This window comes from Carcharodon carcharias, chromosome 13, assembly GCF_017639515.1.
Source record: "Carcharodon carcharias isolate sCarCar2 chromosome 13, sCarCar2.pri, whole genome shotgun sequence".
Taxonomy (NCBI): domain Eukaryota; kingdom Metazoa; phylum Chordata; class Chondrichthyes; order Lamniformes; family Lamnidae; genus Carcharodon; species Carcharodon carcharias.
Genome location: NC_054479.1, coordinates 118,540,816 through 118,558,149, shown reverse-complemented (window position 1 = coordinate 118,558,149; position 17,334 = coordinate 118,540,816). Strand labels below are relative to the sequence as shown.

Genomic DNA, 17,334 nt, shown 5'->3' with positions numbered 1-17,334 from the left:
CCATGTCTAAAATAGCCTGTTTCCTGGTTGGCTGTAGTATGTATTGCTCTTAGAAATTGTCCCAAACACACACTATTAACTCTTTCCAGTCTACTACCTTTGTCAATTTGATTCATCCAATTTATATGAAGATTAAAACAGCCCACAATTAATGTGTACCTTTCTTACAAGCCCCCTTTATCTCTTCCCTCCTACAGCGTAGCCACTGTTAAGGGACCTATAAACTACTCCCACAAGTGATTCCTTCCCGTTGCTATTTCTTAGCTCCATCAAAACTCATTCTACATCTTGCTCTTCTAAACCAAGGTCATCTACTGTACTAATCTCATCCTGTAATAACAGCTACCCATCACCTTTTCCTTTCTTCATGCCCTTCCGAAATGCGAAATGCCCTTGAACATTCCAGTCCCAGCTGGTGTACTTTTAAATATGTATACTCTGTCCCTTCCTGTCATACTCTGACTATCATTACCCATATTGCTAGCCTGTGCTATTGCCATGTCCTTTCTCTAACTTGCCAAATCTCCACATGTGCTCCCTCCCCACCCCCTTTATCCTCTGATTCACCATGAAATATACCAAAAGGAGAAAGTAGCAAGAAAATAAAGGTTAAGAGTAGAGGGAAAATGCCTGAGATGTTTAATATACATCTCTCTCAATGAGGTGTCCTTCCACCCACATTACAAATCATTCAATATGTCCCAATTCTGACTTGAACAATAAGCACAATCTCAGTTCCTTGGAGCAATTCATATGACAGAATTATGAGCATGTTAATTAAGACATTGGGACACAGCTACATAACATACTATGTAGCTATTATAACATTATCACACAAGACACTGAAAGAGAGGTTTGACAAGTGATGTTTTCTGTCTATTCAGTGTTTTTCGTTAATAGTAATGCAGCTACAGTTGATACTGTACTATTAGTATTCAGAATACTTAAGTTCTCTGTAATTTTTAAAATTTCGATTTTTCACTCCATGCTTGATCAACATGGGGGCCTTCCCCAGTCTCCCTTGCTCTTTTGCCATCCCCTGCCACCATTCTCTAAGTGCTTTCCCCATGATAGTCTGCTGTCATTCTGCATACCAAGGGAGAAGAGACTTTATGGGGTTTACCAGTATGGTTGGATGGGCCCCTGAATTTCCTAGCACTGTGGGTAGTGATGGAGTTTGACAGAACTGAGTGAGGGCCCTTGGGTGGAAGTGATGAGGCATTGCAGTCTGGTGGTTTTCCTGGACCTAAGTGGCAATGGTTGCTCTGGGTTAGTACTGTAAAGTGGGCGATAATGCTGTGGTTTGCCAGTGGCCTGTTCTTGGTCCTAAAGGTTTTTAGCACTGTGAAAGAAGAATGATAGAGTTTGAAAAAGCACTGAAGGAGCAATTTTTGGAGTTTGACAGTGCAGGGGTGAAAGTTCTGTGGATTGTGAAGAAGATATTTGGTCTTTGGTTGGATTTGGGCTGAAATGTTATATAAAATCAGAAGGTCCTTGAGTTGGGTGGAGGCTGTTCACAGGATCCGTCAAAAGTGGAGAGCGGTGCTTGATATGTGGTAGTACTGGGGAAGGAGGTCCCAGAGTCTCCCTGTACTGGGAATGCCTCTGGCATAATTTTTTCATTCATTCATGGGATGTGGGCATTGCTAACTGAGCCAGCATTTATTGCCCATCCCTAATTGCCCTTGAGAAGGTGGTGGCGATCTGCCTCCTTGAATCGCTGCAGTCCATGTGGTGTACATATACTCACAGTGCTGTTTGGAAGAATGGGGATGGTGTGGCAGGACTGGAAAGCATGTTTATCTCTGTTGAAACTGAACATGGTCTCATTTTTAGATCTTCCAGTATCTGATTTCTGACCTTTTATCGTTTTGGAATTTTATGGGTAAAGCTTAAGACTTGTGACTGGGTTGTATCCTGTAACAGATCACATATGGAAACAAAATTATTAATTATGCTGGCTTTCTGCTGGTGCCAGAGCATGTTTCAACAGGAATTAACTATTGATAAGGCCATAAAGAGGCAAACAATGCACTAGAAGAATAGAATTGAAAGCATAGAATTTGTTAAACTTGTACAGAACCTTGGTTAGACTCAGTTGTGCACAGTTCTGGTCTTCACATTACACAGGATGTAGAGACATTGGAAAGGTGCAACAAAGAATTATGGGATGATGGTAGAACTATCAGGAAAAATTGAATAGGTTAGGGCTCTCTTTTAAAAAAAAAGGTTGAGGGGTAAATAAAGTATTTAAAATTATAAAAGGTTTGATAGAGAAGATGTAGAGTAAATGTTTCTGCTTGTGAGGAATCCAAAGCTAGGTGTTGTAAATATAAGGTAGTCATGAATAAATCCAATTAGGCATCCAGGAAGAACTTCTTTACCTAGAGAAATTTGTCACCATACGTAGTAGTTGAGGTGAATAGCATAGGTACATTTAAGAAGAAGCTAGGTAAGTACATAAAATATGAAGGAATAGGAACACTCCTGACAGTGTTTCGTGAAGTAGGGGAAGAAGAGGGTTGTGTCGTGCAAGATCACCGGCATAGACCAGTTGAACCATTTGTCCTATGATATACATTCTATGTATTTTTTGTATTCAACTTAATTTTCTCATGTTAAACTGACAGCTCATTATTTCTAGTGACTTCATTATCCTTAGTTTTGAGGGAAATGTGTGAAACTTGTTTCAGTCAAATGTATACTTGGGTGAGCAGACTGTTGCTAAGCTAATGTAGTACATTGATACCAATATAGTGTGGGGAAAAATGTTGCATTTTTAAGCTAATTCTCTAGTGTGATCATTTAACTACCATCATTAGCACTTAACTCTAGTGTTGTTGAGCTCTCTGAATGTTGCCTGAAGCCACGATTCAACTTTTGGGGACAGAAGCTGTTGTTGTACAGCTAGGTCTTTTCACATTAAAGGTGGGAGACATTATGAGCATTTCAAATGTCCAGCATCATATTTTACTGAGACCCTGTTGACATCACTATTTAAAAATCCCTTTTTGTTTTAAGGGGAAATACAAATGATAGTTTAATAGTAAATACATTGTGCTAAATCTGTGCTTACAGTTAATGTATTTGCAGATTCTTGTTGAATATGTCATTTGGTGTGGTACTGATTCATACAGGAAACCCAGAAAGCTTTTTGAAAGCTGTATGACTGTACAGTTATTTTTATCTTGTAAATCACTGAAACTTATACAGGTTCTCTTTCCTGCATCCCATTAAAATAAAACCTTCACCAAAAGACATTTTCTATTGTTGGGAAAGTATTCAGTCTTATTTTGAGATGTTTGGTGCTACTTATTCTTTAAGAGTTACAGCATAAGGTCTTGTGCTGCAGACTGTAAAGTTTGATATTTTGTACACTTCCAGAATGTTGAACAAATTATGAATGGAACTGCATATAAAATAATTCAATCAGCATAAATAGACAGTAATTCCAGGACTGACCTTGTAAGAACGTAAGCCACAAACCCAAAGTAATACTTTCTTGTATTGTTATGGAAATGATATAACAGTTGCACATAAAATATTTGATATGAATGGAAGGGAAGGTATCATTCTTGATATTTCCAGTTGCTTATAGGTAGAATAATGCATGATAGCTTTGCCAGCAGAAGAAGGCTTTGTTATTTGAGTCCTTTTGTTGTACTTCTAACTTGGGAAGATTAAAGCCATTGTTTTTCATCCCCGCTCCACACTCCGATCCTTAGCTACCCACTCCGCCTCTTTCACTGGCACAATCTGAAATTAAGCCAATCTATTCACAATCTTGGTGTCACATTTGACCCCGAGATGAGCTTCCAACCTCCTATTCGTGCCGTCATGAAGACGGCCTCTTTCCACCTCCTTACTTTGGCCCCACCTCAGCTCATCTTCTTCTGAAGCTCTTATTCGAGACTTGACTATTCCAATGCACTGCAAGCTGGTCTCCCATCGTCTACCCTCTGTAAACATGAGGTCATTTATAACTCTCCTACCTGTGTCTCAAACCAGAGCAAGTCTTTTGGCTCCTGGTCAAGCAACATCTCGCTTTTAAAATTCTCATCTGATTTTCTAATCCGTCCCTAGTTTTTCCCTCTCTATCTCTGTAATGTCCTCCAGACCAACAACCATCAAGATATCTGCTCCACCATTGGTAGCCACGTTTTCATTGCCTGGGCTTCAAGCTCTGGAATTACTTCCACTGATATCACTTCCCTCCCTTTTAAGACATTTCTTGCAACCTACTTCTCTGACCAAGCTTTTGGTCATGTGGCCTAATTCTCTTTTTACATCTGTATTTTGGAAAGCCTATATACATTGCCCAGTTTTAGGATTTGAAAGCAAAATTGGCCCAGAAAAATAGTAATGTGACTGGATTATTGGATCAGTGCCTTTGTCTTCCTGATTTGTCCAGCACACTTGAGACAGTGTGCAGAAAGATCTGTGGAGGCTTTGCAAAATATGACTAGCAAGCCGCTGTGTATATAAGATAGTAAGTGTCAGGTGTCAGCCCTTGCTCAGTGGAGCACTATTGCCTTTGAGTCAGGTGGTTGTGTCTTCAGGTCCATTCCAGAGATTTATGTGCATAAACTAGGCTGACACTTCAGTGCTGCCCTAAGGGAATAATGCACTGTAGAGAATGCTGTCTTTCAGATGAGATATTAAACAGAAGCCCCAGTTGCCGTGGGTGGATGTAGAAGACCTCACATCTCATAGAATTATCTTGAAGAAGAGCATGGGAGATTTTCCCAATGTTTTGCCCAATATCTATTCCTTGCCACTTTCATCTATTTAGAAAATAGATTAACTGGTCGCTGTCAAATTGCTGTTTGTGTGCAAATTGACTGTCATGTTTCCTATGAAAACAATGACCACATTTCAAAAGTATTTAATTGGATGTAAAACACTTTGGGCACCCTGTAGTTGTGGAAGGTGCTAAAAGGAAATAACTAAACACTAATGGGGCTTAATGGATGAATAAAGACATAAAGGAACAACTGAGGATTAGGAAAAAGGAACAAAGTATTAGGAAAGAGGCATACATCAAATACATAGATGGCAGAGGAGTGCATGATAAAAGAATACAAAGAGATTAGGAGAGAAGTTTTAAAAAATTAAGAAGGCAAAGAGGAACAATTAAATTAAATTATCAAGGAACATAAAATAGTAAAATATTTTACAAGTTCATTGATTTTTTTTAAATAGAATCTGTGATAAGAATAGGCCCATTAAGGGATAGACAGGATAATACCAGAGGTAATGATAGGGAGATGGCAGAAATAGTAAATAATTATTTTGCCTTGGTATTTGCCAGAAAGTTAGGATGGGTAGACATGACATTGAATGAAAAGATGAGCGATGAGATTAATACATTTAAAATAAATTAAACAGAATCGAAGAAGATAAAGCCCCTTGCCCAGATGAATTGCACCCCCTTATTTTAAAAGAATCTCTGGAAGAGATAACCAAGGCATTGCTACTCATGTTTAATCATTTGTTAGAGAAAGAAATAGTGCCAGAGGACTGGCAGATAGCTAATGTAATTCCTGTATTTAAGAAGGGAGGCATAACATGCCCAGGGAATAGTTGACCACTTAGCTTGGTGTCAATGATAGGAAAAACAATGGAATCCTTACTAAAGGAGAGAATAGAAGAAAATCTAGAAATGAGAAATATGATAATGAATAGTCAGCATAGATTTCAAAAGGGAAAATCTTGATTGACCAACCTTATTGAATTTTTTGAGGAGGTAACAGATTAGACAATGATAATGCAGTAAACCTAATTTACCTGGAGTTTCAAAATGCCTTAGATAAAGTGCCCCATAATAGACTAATGAAAAGGGTCAGAGAATGTGGTGTCAGGGGACAAATAGCAGAATTGATTGCTAGCCGGCTTCAAGACAAAGCACAAAAGTGGGAGTGAGGGCAGATATTTGGAGCGGTAGAAGGTGGGGAGTGGTGTTCCACAAGGGTCAGTGCTGGAACCACTGACGTTCACAATTTAAAACTTGGGCTTTGGAATCAAAAACACCATTTCTAAATTTACAGATGACACCAAATTAGAGGTGGGGTAGTCAATACTGAGGTGGATTGCAACAAATTACAAGAGGATATTAATAAACATGCAGAATGGGCAAATAAAGTTCAACAAGTTAAACCTGACTCATACGTTTTTGTAGGAAGATTTCATTACTTGGGAGGTGCAAGATTAAGTTGGGTAATTGAACAAAGGCATCTCGGATTACAAATACATCAGTCACTATAAGTGCCCTACAGGTGAACAGGTTCATAAAAGAAGCAAGCCGAGCACTAAGCTTTATTTCTAGAGGAATAGAATTGAAAAATAAGCAAGCTGTGCTAAACCTGTATCAATCCTTGGTTAGATCACACTGAATGCAGTTCCAGTTGCAATATTATAAAAAGGTTAGAGAGGCACTGAGAGGGCGCAGAGAAGATTTACCAGGACGATACCCAGAAATGCAAGGGTGTACATATCAGGAAAGGATTGTTGGGCTGGGTACCTTTTCACTTAAAAGAAGGCTGAGGGGTGTCCTAATAGAGCTCTTCAAAATTATGAAAGGTTTTAGAGTGGATACAGAGAGAATGTTTCCTCTTGTGGAGAAGAACATAACTAGAGGCCGTCAATATAAGAAATCCAATAAAGAATTCAGAAGAAACTCCTTAGTCAAAGGGTAGTGAGAATGTAGAACTCTACCACATGAACTGGTTGAAGTGAATAGTACAGATGTTTTTAAGGGGAAGCTAGACAACCACATGGAGGAGGGTTACAATGGTAGATTTAGATGAGATAAGGCGGGAGCAGACTGGATGGGAGCATAAACTCTGATGTGGATTGGTTGGGCTGAATAGCCTGTTTCTGTGCTGCATATCGTATGTAACCCTAATCCTATGTCAATGCAAGTTCTTTCTTTTCCTTGTTACTATTTACTGTCATTTATTTCTAATTTCTCCCCTTAGACCATTTCTTCAAGTCTAAAAGTTTTTTTTCAGCCTTTCCTGATAACCTAGTCCTCTAGTACTAGTAATCAAACTTGATCTCCACTGCACTGCATCTAGGATTTGAGTCTTTTTTTTCTCTTTAACTAAAACTGGACAGTACTGAAGGTGTAATGTGAGTAGAGCTCTGTACGACTTAAATCTGACTTCCTTTGAATTACCTGTTTGGTACTGCTTTAACATTGATTGTAGCTCCACAGTGAGTTTGTTGAGCAGCAGAACTACTGAGATCTTGTTCCACTTTAAGTTTAAATTGTGTCCTTTTACAGAGAACTTTGTCAAATGCTTTTTGGAAGTCCAGATGTTTCACATTGCAAGTAATTTTTAGCCTAGAGCAGTAAGTGCTTTGGTAGTGCAGTGCTTCAAACTGCACTACACGCATTCTTTAGATTCTGCGCAACGTTAATGTGTTAACATCTGGTTGAATGAATGGTTAAACTCTTTGATTACGATTCACAACAAGTGATTGGGCGGCACATCTTTCACGGGTGTGCATGAAGCCCATTACAGTATTCTTGCTGTGTCCCGCCTGGAGGATGATTTCCTTTTTTTTAGAAAGAATTTCTATAGGTTTCAAAAGGCTACCTAACTAATGTTGTATTTCCTTCAGTATTAACATTTGTAGATTATGAACTTGACATTTTTTAAAAAGTGGTGGCATATTTTTGGTATTTAGAATTGGTAGGCTTCCTGCTATGGCAATGGAACCATTGAGCTCAGCTCTAAGTAGAGGCTTCATTGCTTTGAAGAATATCACCTCAGGCCACTCCTCTGCATCTTCTTGCAGCTGGATCAACAGCAGCCTTGGCAATATTCTGTATGCAGGTTGAATCTTGTGTTCTAACTGGGGTATGAAGAAGAAAGAAGTGCAGAATAGGGCAGAAGTAGGAAAACCTTCCAAAAGAACAAGCGAAACCAAATAACAAGACATAGTAAATAGTTTGAGCAAAGCTACATATGTAAACCCAATTGAAATTGAAGATTCTTCAAGAAATTAGGTAATTTGGTTCTGCTGTTCTGTCAAAACTTGAAATTTCACAATGGTTGAAAAAGTTGATGTTACAAATTCATTGAACCTATAGATGTTTTCTTTTCATTTCCTTGCAGGTAACAGTGAAAAAAGAAAACTTAGTACAGAAGAATTCCAGTTTAAAAAAATAAAGAAGAAAAAGAAAAAGAAACACAAGGAAAGTGAAAAACGGAAACCGCCCAAAATGTGCAGCAAATCCATTCAAACAATTTGTTCAGGGCTAATCTCAGAAATCAAAGAGCAGCAGGTGACTTCAATAGAAGATGGAAATAGGATAACCATTCTGTACCAAGAAGATGGAGTGTCTGAATGTGTGCCAGTGGAAACCCCTAACTTGTGCAAGGATTCCACTATTAAAAACAAAGGTTCAAGACTAGATCTGTTGGAATTCAGAAGGTTTATCCACATAGAAGACCAGCCTAATGGAGGAGCTTCAGTGGTGCATGCCTACATGGATGAACTCTCTTCCCTATCTCTTGCGGAGATGGAGAGATTTTCAGAGGAGTTTGTGAATCTAACGTTTAGTGAGAATAATAACTCTGCAGCCTATTATGTTATGGGTATTGTTCATGGAGCTGCTGCATACTTACCAGACTTCCTTGAGTATTTTGCCTATAGTTTTCCAAGCGCGCCAGTGAAGATGGAGATCTTGGGAAAAAAGGATATAGAGACAACTACCATGTCAAACTTCAATGCTCAGGTAAGGTGTATGTGTGTGTCTCTCAAAATTCGATGTAATTAGTGGCACCTGAGGAAATAGAACTAGTAGTTATGCTTTCAGTTAAGGAATCATTAATTGATGAATTTGGTTTCTTGAACAATATTTTTTTCCTTCTGTGCTAGATTGTGTGGAGGTGGGGAGCAGGAAGTGCCTTGCATATCATATTTCTGATCAATTGAATTGTAGTTTGGCAAGGCCGATTAAGGAATTTTATTGATGGCTTCTAAAGACTGTTGTATACTTACTGATGGTAGGGGATTTCAAATAAAAACATAGAATGTATATTTCAGTACACCATTAAATGTTGTAAACTACCTATTTGCCTTTATTATTAATATTATGTTGATGCTGTTGATCAGTGGGAAATTAAGCTTTAATATGGACAAGTGCAGGTTAGTGTATATTCAAAGCGAAAATGGGAGGCAAGTATACTTCGGGATGGAATAGAGCTTCCCAAAGGGGAAGTAGAAGGAACCCAAGGGTACCCACCATGCCTAAATGGCTTGAGGTGAAAATAAACAAAGCAAATAGGATGTGAATCATATTAGCAAATTGAGGATTTTAATTCAACCAAAAGCTAGGCCAAGCCTGGAGCATGGCTTAGAATTCTTGGTTACAGCACAAAAAGAGTACATGGAGATCCTAGAGGTAATACAGAGGAGAGAAGTGAGACTCGAGTGTAGAGTGAAAAGCTATAAGAAGCAATTTGATAGAAGGGTTCTTCAATTTGTAAAGAGACATCCATGGTTTAACTTGAGGTATGAAAATTAAACCTAAAACTGTACTTTAAGGTGGACCAGCCAGATAGACTGCAGTGGTCTATTCTGATCCTGCAGTTTTATGTTAACAGATAACTGGTAACAGATCGAGTTGGCATAGCTTCTTGTGAAGAGCACATTTAGGGATGCTGAACAGGTTGCCAACAAAAGAAAGCAGGACAATGGATCAACTCAACAAGTGACTTGATGCTGTATCGGGAAGATAGTGGGTTGGTAATCTCGAAAAATTAGACCAGATGAACTCTAATTATCTAAAACTATATTGTTATCTAGTTTAACAGTTTATGCAAAATATTTGTTGTGAATTGTCTTGAAGGATTTGATTTGCTTTCTTTTTTTAGAGAGTATATGGAGAAAATACTTTTCTTAATTAAACTTCTGTTTAGGCTCTTGCATCCTGAAAGACATATCCACCAGACTGGACCTGTGGCAGATAGTGAGAGAACCAAAAGATGGAAAAAACCCTTCTTGACTTCACCCTCTCAAATCTAGCTGTTGCACATGCATCTGTCCATTACAGTATTGGTAGGAGTGACTGCCATGCAGTCCTTGTGGAGACAAAGTCACATCTTCACACTGAATATACCCTTCATCGTGTTGTGGTATTACCACCATGCTGTTAGCCATCAACAGCAGAATTATATTGAATCACAATCTGTAACTTCAAAGCCTTGGCGTATCCCTCACTCAACCATTACCATCACCATCAATCTAGGGGACCAACCCTGGCTCAATGAGGACTGTAGGAGAGCATGCCAGGAGCAGCACAAGGCATAACTCGAAATGAGGTCACAACCTGATGATGTGCATGCTAAACAGTGGAATCAACATACTGTGGATAGTGCTAAGTGATTCCACAACCAATGGATCAGATCAAGGTTCTGCAGTCCTACTACATCCAGTCGTGAATGGTGGTGGACAATTAAACAACTGATCGGAGGAGGTGGCTGAAAGAAACCCCCATCCTCAGTGATGGGGGAACCCAGCACAAGTGCAAAAGACTAGCCAAAAGCATTTGCAGCCACCTTCAGCCATAACTGCTGAGTAGGTGATCCATCTCGACCACCTCCTGAGGGTCCCATCTTCATATATGCCAGCTTTCAGACAATTCAGTTCACTCCATGTGATATCAAAAAATGCTGAAAGCGTTGGATCATCCCAGAAAACATCCTAGCTGTCGTACTGAAAACTTGTGCATCAGAACTAGCCATGTCCTTCGCCAAGCTGTTCAACTGCAGCTCCAACACAGCCTTCTACACAACATAAAGCAGAACAAATTTAATCTGGCAATTACCACCCCATTAATCTACTTTATCATCAGCAGTGATGTAAGATGCGCTATCAAGCGGCATTTAGCAGCACCCTGCTTACTGAGGCTTCATTTATATTTGGCCTGGGCCACTAGACCCCATTGGAGCCTTGGTCCAAACATGAACAAAAGAGCTGAATTCCAGAGGTGAGGTTAGAGTGACTTGCACTTGACATCAAGGCAACAGTTGACTCAGTGTGGCATCAAGGAATCGTAGCAAAATTGATTAATGGGAACTGGAGAAAATTCTCCATTGGTTAGAGTAAAACCTAGCACAAAGGAAGATGATTGTGGCTGCTAGAGGTCTTTCATCTCGTCCCTAGGACATCATTTCAGTAGTTCCACAGGGTAGTGTCCATGGCCCAACCATCTTCACCAGTGATTTTCCCTCCAGCATTTATGGTCAAAAGTGGGGCTGTTTGCCATGTTCAATACCATTCACAACTCCAGGTACTAAAGCGATCTGGGCAGCAAGCCCTGGACAACATTCAGGTTTGGGCTCATAAATAGCTATCTCCAACAAGAGAAAATCTGACCATCTCCCTTAAACATTCAACAACACTATCATCGCTGAATCCCTCATCATCAACATTCTGGAATTTACTATTGATTAGAAACTTAATTGGATTAGCATAAAAACTGTGGCAATAAGAGCAGGCCAAGAGTTGGGAATTCTGCAGTAAGTTGCTCATCTCCTGACTCCCCAAAACCTGTCCACCATTTACAAGGCACAAATGACGAGTGTGTTGGAATACTCTACTTACCTGGATGAGTGCAACTCCATCAATGCTGTAAAAACTTGATGCCATTTAAGATAAAGCAGCCTGCTTGCTTGGCATTGTTTGCGTCATCTTAAACATTCATTCCCTCCACCACCAGTGCATAGTGGCAACAGTGTGTACTATATACAAGATGCACTGCAGCAACTCGCCAAGGGCCCCTTCAAGAACACCTTCCAAATTTGCAACCTCTAGCACCTAGCAGGACAAGGGCAGCAGATACGTGGAAACATCACCACCTGCAAGTTTCCCTCCAACTCATTCGCCACTCTGAATTGGAACTCTGTTGCTGTTCCTTCACTGTCACTTGGTCAAAGTCCTGGAACTCCCTCCTTAACAGCACTGTGGGTGTACCTATACCACAGGGATTGCAGCAGTTGAAGAAGGCGGTTCACCATCACCACCTCAAAGCAATTAAGAATGGGAAATGAGTGCTCGCCTTGCCCACAATGGTCATGTCTCAAGAAGGAACATTAAAATAAATTCTGTGACCAAGGGCTTGGATACTTTACAATATGGTTCCAAGTTCTAGGACATAGAAGTTAATAAAACATTACTTCCTCTTCTGTGACTCTTCCCCCATATTGTTCAGAACAATTCAATGCTCCTGTATTCTTCCTTCCATAATTGGGAATGTGGGACAATCCTGGCCATAGATGTTTTCACATCTGCTACCAGATGTATGCAGAATATTCTGTAGATAGCATTCTATTTACCTGGAATTAGGTCTGCATTTTAATATACATGTGTTTCAACAGTAAATAATTTCTTAAGTTCAGTAAGGTTTGGATTCTATCTGTTAAGTTTTTGCTGGGGTTATTGAGAACTTCAGTCAGGAGTTTCAAACTTGTTAATGGACACAGTCTGTAAAACTAATGATTTATGTCATCCTATCATTTTTACACATTCTTTTCCCCTCCCCCCAAACAAAACTCCTGGCATCTGATGGATCACAATCTTTTAAAAAAATTACCAAGTTAGTTATGTTTGCTCATTGTGGGAACATTTGAAAGTGAACAGTAATCCAACACACCAATATATTGTGAAAACAAACCTTGAGATCTCTTATAAAAGCAAAATACTGCGGATGCTAAAAATCTAAAACAAAAACAGAAAATGCTGGAAAAACCAGTCAGACCTGAGTTTTTCCAGCATTTTCTGTTTTTGTTCCTTGAGATCTCTTGATCTGTGATGAGGCATAGTAGTGCCCCTCACTTGTAGGAAGTACTTTGTGATGAGGATCAGTGGGATACAGTGGTCACTGACCATGGGAGAAGGGGGGTGAATCGGTTGAGGAGCTAAGAGGAATGTTTACGTAGGGTGTCAGCTTTCTTTCCACTACCCTTATTTCCTGTTGCAAATTTTGGTTATACTCTTAAGTCAACATTTCCCTTTGGGAAATATTGACACAGCAATTTACAATCACTTTTGCTTTGGCATCTGTTATTATTCCATTGCAGGCTAGGAGACTCACTTGAGCAAGTCTGAGAGTCCCTTGCCTCCGTTGCATTTTTACACTGTATAAAGAAATAATAGACAATGCCACAGGAAGTCTACTTTTCCATTATGTGCACATAAGGGAACAGATATATGGTGGGCTTGTTATTGGAGTAGTCATTCACAGATTGGATTAATAATCCAGAGACACAAGTTTAAATCCCTACCTGACTGCTGAAAAACTTAAAATTCAATTAATTGAACAAATCTGGAATAAAAGAATGAATCGACTTGATCATTGGAAAAATCTATCCAGTTCACAAACGTCCTTTAGGGAAGGAAATCTTATGTCCTTATCGAGCCTGGCATTTACGTGAGTCCAGAGCCACAGCAGTATGGATGATTCTTAACCATCCTGTGAAATGGCCCAGCAAGTGACGTGGTTGTATTTCTTTTCATTCATTCATAGGATGTAGGTGTCACTGGCTAGGCCAGCATTTATTGCCCATCCCAAATTACCCTTGAGAAGGGGGTGGCAAGTTGCCACCTTGAACCACTGCAGTTCAGGTGGTATTCAAGAAAATGTCTTGCTGCCACTTACTCAAGACCAATTAAGGATGGGCAATAAATGTTGGCCTTGCCAACAAAGCCCATATCCTGTAAATTCACGAAGACCAAAAATAGTTTGCATATGAAAGAGAAAAGCAAGTTAATATTTTGGGTATAACCCTTTAGCAAAACTGAAGGATATTTTAGTTGGGGTAGAAAGAGAGATTGGAAGAAGAAATTAGTTAATATTCCAGTTATAGCAAGGAAGCTAATTGGTTTAATGACCTGTAAATTGAATAGAAAACTGTTAGGCCATGAGGGGGTTGAATCCCATGGTTTGGCATCACAATTGGGTGGAACATGGGAAGTTGTAACACTGGGAGGGAGGAGTGGATGCGAGAAGAACAATTTGTAGAAGATCCCAGTAAATTTTTGCATGGAAGTGTTTTGCAACGGATTCTTGGAGTTAGTGCTTTCAGACAATTTATTGTATAAGCAAGCCCAAGCAAATACATTAATTGAAGTGTTATTTACACTTTTCATATCAATGTTAGGGTATAGAAGTGAGAGGGGACGTGTATCTCTAGTGACAATTTGGAAGGAAATTTCCAAAAGGTTCCCTCAGATACAGTGAAGCAGGTAATTTGCCGTGGTATTTGGAGCATAAGTTGGCTGGTTAAGTAAAATTTCTTGTAAATTATTAAATTCTAAATGAGCCAACAAGATAAAGGCCAGATACTCTAATCATCTGTTTTTCTCTTTCCCCTGCAGTCTTTCATTATGAAATTTAAAAAATAAAATAATAATAGTGACCTCAAAAAAAGGGTTCTACCATTCATTATTCAGCTTTTTTGAAACCATTGCAAAAAGACACAGAAACTGTTATAGACTAAAGAAAAAATGTTTCCAGTTTTTGCAATAAATAAATCAATCTGACAAATTTCAGGAAATCCTTCACACTAAGTTTGTAACATCCTTTAGGCATAGTTGATTGATTGTTAGCCTTTATCAAAAGCTGGATTGAAGGTGACATTCTCAGTCAAGGCACACCATTTCAAAATGATATTGAGGGTATTTAAAGAATCAATAGGCTATTTTGTAGGTAAGCTTAATTCTTATTGTGTAAAAGTCTAATTCATTGGTGACACCTTTCGACAAGATGATGGTTTCTGCCATGATGGTCACCTGTATGTTAAGCATCGCCTGGTGTGGTTCAGGAACCCCACTGTGGCTTGGCACTCTGCTGCGTTTGCTGCAGAGGAAAAGGGTTGATGAGGTACACAATTCTTGACCAGCTGAGCTTTGCATTTCTGCTTGCCTCTTCCAATGCACCTCCAAGCAGCCAGCCTCCAGAGCTCACGGCCATCAATGAATATCTCCCAGTTGTCAGTATCCGTGTCCAGTATCTTTGTATCCCACTTTCAGGTTTCTTGTAGCGGAGATATAGATGCTCAGGATGTCATGACCTGTAACGACACAGCAGGTGGTAAAAGCTGAGCTGTTCAAATCCCAGACGGAAACTTGAAACAACTGTCACAGCTAATTTTCAATTTGTATGTTTCGAGGTGCGGGCTTTGAATTCTGTAATAATAAGACCGAGTCTTAGGCTTTTATAAAACTAAATTAAATATTTATTAATAAAAGGAAAGATTGTAAGCGCAATCATATGTCTTTGTGTCTACAAATTACCGTTGCATTCTCTAGTTAATCTGATTCCCAGTTACACCTTTGTTAAGGCGATAGTAAAACACAGATTTTAAAAGACCCAGGCAAAGTAAACGATACCCTGAACAATCGAATTCAAAGTGAGTTCTCTTAACTTCAGCCCCTGGAGGCAGCAGTTTAGTACATACAGGCTGAAGGCGTTTCATGCTTGTTGAACCCTAGGCTGCCTTCCCTTACACACAGTCTTTGCTTCTTTATGCATATTTCCCCCCTTTGAATGCAGATACACTTTGTTTCACTGTGTGTCTTTGGATGTTACCTTCCTGAAAGTAAAAATCTCTCATAGCACCAACTTCTACCAGTAATCTTTGGGGAAAAATAAACACTGTTTCTAAACTTCACCTGGCTAGGTGACACATTTCACCCCTCCTTTGAAAACAACCTAGCCTGGTTGATTTAAAAATGCAAATGTACTTTTACACCTTACATTCTAAACTCAACCCCCCCCCACCCCATGTTCACTTCAAAGCCTTCAGACCAGCTGGCTTTAATCCAATTAACACACATACACACACCACTATTTTACAATAAATTCCAATAACATTGAGAATTATTATATCTTCCTGATATGACCCAGTGGCCAATTCATCGTAAAAAAAGGTCTTTGTGTATACAGCATCCGCTTGATGAACATTGCTGAGTCGGCGCAAACATCGTTGGCTTAGCAATGAATGTGTGCTGAAGGAATTGGTATGCTCCAGGACCTCTGAGTTGGCGATCTTATCCTACCAAGAGATACTGAGGATACTTCTGAGACAGCAAAGGTGGAAACTGTTCAGCCTTTCCTTCCACCTCGCATATGTTGTCCAGCTGTCACCTTTGTAGAGGAGTATGCTGACGATGCAGGTTTGGTAGATTCGCAGTTTGATGCACTCAGTCAGGTTGCTGCTGTTCCACACTCTCTCTCTCTCACTAAGCTTGGATGTAACAGCTTCAGCTTTTACTTATGAGTGTGTTGATTTCGGTATCCAGTGACAGGTTGCTGGTGAGCGTAGAGCCTCGATATGTAAAGATATCAACAGGCTCCAGTGTCACATTGCCGATGACGATGGATGACACAATGGTAACATCCTTGACCGTGACATTTGTCTTCCTGATGCTATTGGTCAAACCAACTTTTTACAGGTCTGAGAGCGGTGTCCATTTGCCGATTGAAGGTGTTCCTCAGTATGGAAGTCTAGTGTGGTATTGTTAGCATAGAGGGACACAGATGAGGGCTTTGTGCACCTTTGTCTTGGATCTTGGGTGAGCATGGCTGTCCAGCTTTCTGTAGATTCTGGTATATAAGTAGACATCCTTTGTATATGATGTGAAGGCATATGACAGCAAAGTGTGGGTGCCAGAACATAAATCTATTTGACCCCACCATAAATCTCAAAGGCTTCCGATATTGCCCTTTCATACCTGACCTTGCCCATTATATTGTCTTGGAAAGAGATGATCACGTCAAATACCTTTGGTGAGCAGCCAATTTTCTGCAGCAGCTTAAATAGAGTACCTCTGCTAACAGGTGCCTCTTGAATGCCTTGGTGAGATCGATGAAAGCAATATAGTGGTCTCCTTTGTTCACACCATTTCTCATGCAGCTGCCGGACTGAGAAGATCACATCAGTTATAGATCATACTGTTCTGAAACCACACTGGGATTTGGGGTAGATGCGTTCAGCGAGGATCCGCACCCCAACAAGGGCAAGACTGGTCAATACTTTTCCCATGATGCTCAGCAGGGAGATGCTTTGATTGTTGCAATCCCTGTATTCACCCTTGTCCTTGTGCAGTGCCATGATCTTGGCATCTCACACATCCTGGGGCACTGCCCCCTCCCTTCAGCAGAGGCACAAGTTCATGCAGATGCTCAAGGAGTGCCGGTTTCCTATGATTGTTGGGTTCAGACATTATAGCACCAGCATCCGGAGCTTTGCCCATGGCAAGTGAGACTTGCTAAGCTCCTCCACTGTGGGTTTGATATCCATCTGTGCCATGACAAGC

The 17,334-nt window shown here is 39.9% G+C and overlaps 1 protein-coding gene across 1 annotated transcript in view; it reads left to right on the top strand.

Moving 5' to 3' along the window:
- The window catches only part of LOC121285844 (lysine-specific demethylase RSBN1L-like), a 76,733-nt gene that overhangs the window by 22,707 nt on the left and 36,692 nt on the right, over nt 1-17,334 (top strand). Inside the window, exon 2 of the mRNA XM_041202727.1 lies at nt 8,124-8,746. Coding sequence (XP_041058661.1) covers nt 8,124-8,746 — 623 coding nt within the window. The remainder of the gene's footprint in view (nt 1-8,123; nt 8,747-17,334) is intronic.